This window comes from Mustela nivalis, assembly GCF_964662115.1.
Source record: "Mustela nivalis genome assembly, contig: HAP1_SCAFFOLD_1158, whole genome shotgun sequence".
NCBI lineage: Eukaryota > Metazoa > Chordata > Mammalia > Carnivora > Mustelidae > Mustela > Mustela nivalis.
In genome coordinates, this window is record NW_028135506.1 from 105139 (window position 1) to 109754 (window position 4616).

The following is a 4616-nucleotide window of genomic DNA, read 5'->3' on the forward strand; positions in this document are numbered from 1 at the left end:
TCCTTTCACAGAGCGAGGATCGGGTCCCCCCTCTCGGGATGATTCACTATGCTCCTTACCTGGAGGCTCTCGAACAAGTCCCCTCCCCTCCGCCGGCCCACGCAGCGATCGGGAGCTGGCGCCCTCTGCCGGGCCACCAGCGGGAGCACCGAGGAACCGAAGGGACCGAAGAGCAGGACAGAGGGTCGGAACCTGAAGCCCACTCGAGCGCAGGAGCCCCGCACCTACCGCCGATGGACATCGCGTCCCGAGCACTGGCCTGCGCGCCGGGGCAGTCCTGGCCGCCGTAGCAGTGCTGAGGCCAGACCCCGGGGGAAGAGGACCAGAGCTGTCCTCGAGCCCCCGGGCCACTGGGCGCGTCCAGAGTCCCCCACTTGCGGGCCAGCCGGTTCAGCCCCGCCCCCGGGGATGTCCCTAAGAAACCACTATGAATAGCGTCTGCACATTTAGTTTTAAAGCACCGGAATGGCAGCTTTACCGAGTGAAAACAAAGTTTGGGTCTTGTATCTCAGTAGCCATCTCCTGCTCAAATTAAAGAGGCGGAGGGAAGGGCGGTGGCCCGTCACACCCCCAGGGTCCTAGTTCTAGGAAGTGGTTTGGGGTGAGCTCCAGGCGTATCCGCAGCCCCGGGCCACCAGGGTTCTTGGGTGCCAGTGGAGCCCTGGGTCTGGCTTGGGGCTGGAGGCCGGCGCCGCCGTGTCATTCACCCGGCCGGGAGGAGTGGCTGTCCGAATGACTCGCGCTTTCGCCAGAGTCCACACAGGTTAGCCTCTCTCCCTCCCTTTGTTCCCCCCGGTCCTGAGTGAAACTTTGCAGGGGGACTAAGAGGAGGGGCAGAGGAAAACTACACGCGGGGCCCCGCGTCCCACCACGGGGCGCCTGCACACTCACACCCCAACTTCCCAAGCCCACTCACCGGTTCGGCTCGCCGGCCGCGGTCGCCCACCTGCCAGGCGGGCCCCCCCACCCAGCACAAAGTTCTCGGCAGCGACGAAGGTGGCGGTCGCTCCGCGGCGGCGCCGGGCGGGGAGGCGCACACCGGCGCGGGACCTCGGGGACGGCGGCACCGTCCCCACACCAGCTGGCTCTCCGCGAGGGGCCCGGCGAGTCGACTCGCCGCTGCAGCCGGAGCAGAGCAAGTTGCGAGGCAGGTCAGGGCCGACCGGGAGCCTCTGTTCCGTAGCGTGGGCGCGCAAGTCGCGGCGGGGCGAGCGGGCGCCGGGTATTACTTGTAGGGCCCCCGGGTGTCGGCCGCCGGGCGCTCTGAGTGGCTCGGACCGCGCGCCAGGCCGGCTGGGCGGCACGACCCACCCCCTCGGCGCGTACCCGCCCCGGCCCGGCCCCGGGGACGCGCCCACGCGCACGCGCCTGGCGGCTCCGGGGCTCCCGGGACTCTCGCTGGGCTCCAGCCCTGCTACCCGGAGGCCCGGAGGGGCCCCGCTTACCCTTAGAGACCCGGAGCGGTCGCTCTGAGTTTGAACCGTTCGCGGTATAAAACCCACCAACGCGTGCGAACGTTGCTGTCCCCAGAACTCTGGGCCAGTTGTCAAGGAGACCGCCCTTGGTGGCCCAGACACAACTGTACAGAAATCTTGTCACAACCCCCACCCCGCCCCCGCAAAAGGCTCCTCGAGACAGGGGACCATGCCCTATCTCAGTGGTTCTCACACTCTACACTTCAGCCAATCACAGTCCCCAGAGATTTGTTAAAACAGGGCTGGTCCTTGCCTCCCCCACCTCACTCCTCCTCCTCCTCCCTTCTCTGATTGTTTTAGCCTAACCGGCACCGGAGAATTTGCGTTTCTAACAGGTTCCCAGGTGACGCTGAGGCGGTTGTGAATATCAGTTGAAGTTTGTCAAGTACTTAGTAATCAGCAAAGCAGTAGATAGACACATTTATACTTGTTAAATCTACTTGTGCAATTTATCGGTTTCAGTAGCTAGCACTCACATTTCATTTCGTTCCAACCCTGGCTTCTTTCCCTCCAAATGCTAGATTCTTATTTTTCCTCTTGGGTATGCACTGAGCTTTTGTGTGTCCCAGCCCCCATCACAAAAGCAGAAGGCGAGTATATTACTTTGCTGGGTGGGCCATAACAACATACCAACCACAGTCTGGGTGCCCTAAACAACAGAAATTTATTTACTTACAGTTCTGGAGACCAGAAGCCCAAAATCAAGATGTCAGCATGATTATTGCTTCTGGAGCCTCTCTTCTTAGCTTGTAGATGGCCATCATCTCTTATAAAGACACCAATTGTGTTGGATTTTTGGACCCACCTAGATGACCCCATTTTACTTTCTTCTTTAAAGACCCCATCTCTAAACATAGCCACATTCTGAGGTGCTGGGAGTTAGGACTTCAACAGATGAATTTTGAGGGGATACAACTCAGCTGGTAACAGGGAGCTTCACTGACCGGAAGAGCCTAGAACAGAAACTGAGCTTCTGCCTTCTATCCCTGTGCCCTCCATGTAGGCTGGCCTGTGGATTCCTATTGCCGTAACTGAGTGCTGTGCTACACAACTGGAAGGACTTAAAACCTGGTAAAGAAACCATTCTCTCAACAGAGCATAGGGTCCTCCCGAAGATAACACCCAAAGTCCAAAATGAATATTGGGAAGCTATCAGGGATCTGGGACCCCCACCCAGCAAACATTTCAGAATTAGCCCTTTACTTTTTGCTCATGACTAGGTCCATGTCACCCTTATCTTTGTTCTGCTTTGTTGGGGCTGTGACCTCCACCTAGTACCCGTGTCATCTCCAGAAGTCTCCAGAAGGAAGGACTGTATTCAGTAAAAATATTAAAGACTCTTCATTCTTCCTGCTATCTGTGAGAGCTCTGGCAGCACTTACAGCTGGAGAAGACAGGAAGGAAGGAAGGAAGGACAAGGGCTGTCTGCACTGTTCCCACACTAACCAGAGTCATGGGAAAGACTGATTTCCAGCAAATCAGTAATTGTCCTGAATTTGGAGCCCCCCAGTCTTCTTCTGATTCTGCCCTACTTCATATCTTTGCCTTGTGGCTTTGTCTAACACCAGGCCAGACTTTCCCAAGCCCCAGAGCCAAATGGCTATTAGAACACCATATCACTCCAAACTCAGTATGTCCGTCATTGAACTCTTCCCCCAGCCATGTCCTCCTCCTGCACGGACTCGCCATCTGAGTGAATGACTCAAACACAACTCCATTCATGCCATCCAGAAACCTGGGAGCCCTCCAAGATGGGACCTGCTTGAATCCACCTGCTACTGTGTCCTTAATGTTCTTAAGAGACCAACCCTATTCGTTCCTACCGCCATTGCCTCAGCCAAGCCATTTTGAAAGATTTCTCTTCTGGTGTTTGACTCTCTTCTCCACTTGGCTTCTTAGCCAGCATCCTCTCTACTCCGTCTTCAACCATCTTTCAAAAACAGAAACCTGGTTATCCTTCTACTCCGTCTTCAACCATCTTTCAAAAACAGAAACCTGGTTATCCTCTGCCCTTCTTAAAACTTCTCAATGGATTCCCTTTATGTTTCAGGAGAAAACTCAAGCTTCTTTGCTCACCTCCCTCCAGAGGTTCATCTTCAATCATTTGCCCATGGGTGCCCTTTCCTGTAGCCAGGGACCACTCACAGGGCCCTGCAGCTTCATGAGGTCCTGTGCTTTCGGAACACAAATACTTAGGACATTCTTGGTCTAGAGAGAAGATGTCATTCAGCCCTCTCTGAATTAAGAGCCCCCTTGCTTCTCTCACAGCACCCCATGTGGGCTTCAGGCATAGCTCTTAGAACACTGGGGCAAGATTATTGGGTCACTTCTCTGTGTCCACCATTAAACTATGAGCTCCTGGAGGACAAGACCTCGTCCATTTTTTGTAGGTTTGAAGTCTAGATTGGACTTGATGCTTGGGGAAAAAAAAAAGTTTGCTCTAAGCAATGAATTAATTCTTGGGAATTCAGAGGATCTGTCAAACTTAACATTTGTTAAGTTTGTTAAGCTAGAGCAATCTTCTCTTTTCTGATAATATTTGGTGAACACCCTTAAGTCATCCCCTGTTTGAATTATTAATTTATCCTTTAGAATCTCGAATTAACTTCTATGCTTCCTTTTTTTTTTATTTAATTTTATTTTTTCAGTGTTCCAAGATTCATTGTTTATGCACCACTTCTATGCTTCCTTAATACTTAGGATTCTCTAGGGTTTTTCAAACTGCTGGTCAGGAGATCAGTTTTGTGGATAAAGATGAGTACCTTTGTTTTATGAAATCAAATTAGAATTGAAACAGTCCAGTGTATCCTATATAGTAAATATTATTTTCATGAAACTTTTATTTTGGTTAACTGTATTTGCAAGGTGTGTGCATGTGTGTGTGTGTGTGTGTGTGTACGGGGTTGTAGTATCATAATTTATTCCAAAAAAACTGGTACAACACTCCCTTAGGAAGTGTTGGATCTATGTTCATCAGAGGACACATTTATGGAGACACTAGAGAAGGTGGAGTTAAGCAGAGAACATTTTCTGGAAAGATATTCTGAGCCACTCTTTTAATCAAGGAATTGGCAGAGTGGAGAGCAAAACACTGTCCTCCCTCTGCACACAGTAGGTGCCTCTTAAATGCTTTTATTGACT

The 4616-nt window shown here is 52.4% G+C and overlaps 1 protein-coding gene across 1 annotated transcript in view; it reads right to left on the reverse strand.

Annotated features, from left to right (window-relative positions):
* The window catches only part of LOC309857738 (uncharacterized protein), a gene marked incomplete at its 5' end in the record, with an annotated part of 65299 nt that extends 61894 nt beyond the window's left edge, over nt 1–3405 (reverse strand). The window contains 2 exons of the mRNA XM_082750497.1: nt 917–1560; nt 3299–3405. Coding sequence (XP_082606623.1) covers nt 917–1560; nt 3299–3405 — 751 coding nt within the window. The remainder of the gene's footprint in view (nt 1–916; nt 1561–3298) is intronic.
* Nucleotides 3406–4616: the final 1211 nt, after the last annotated feature.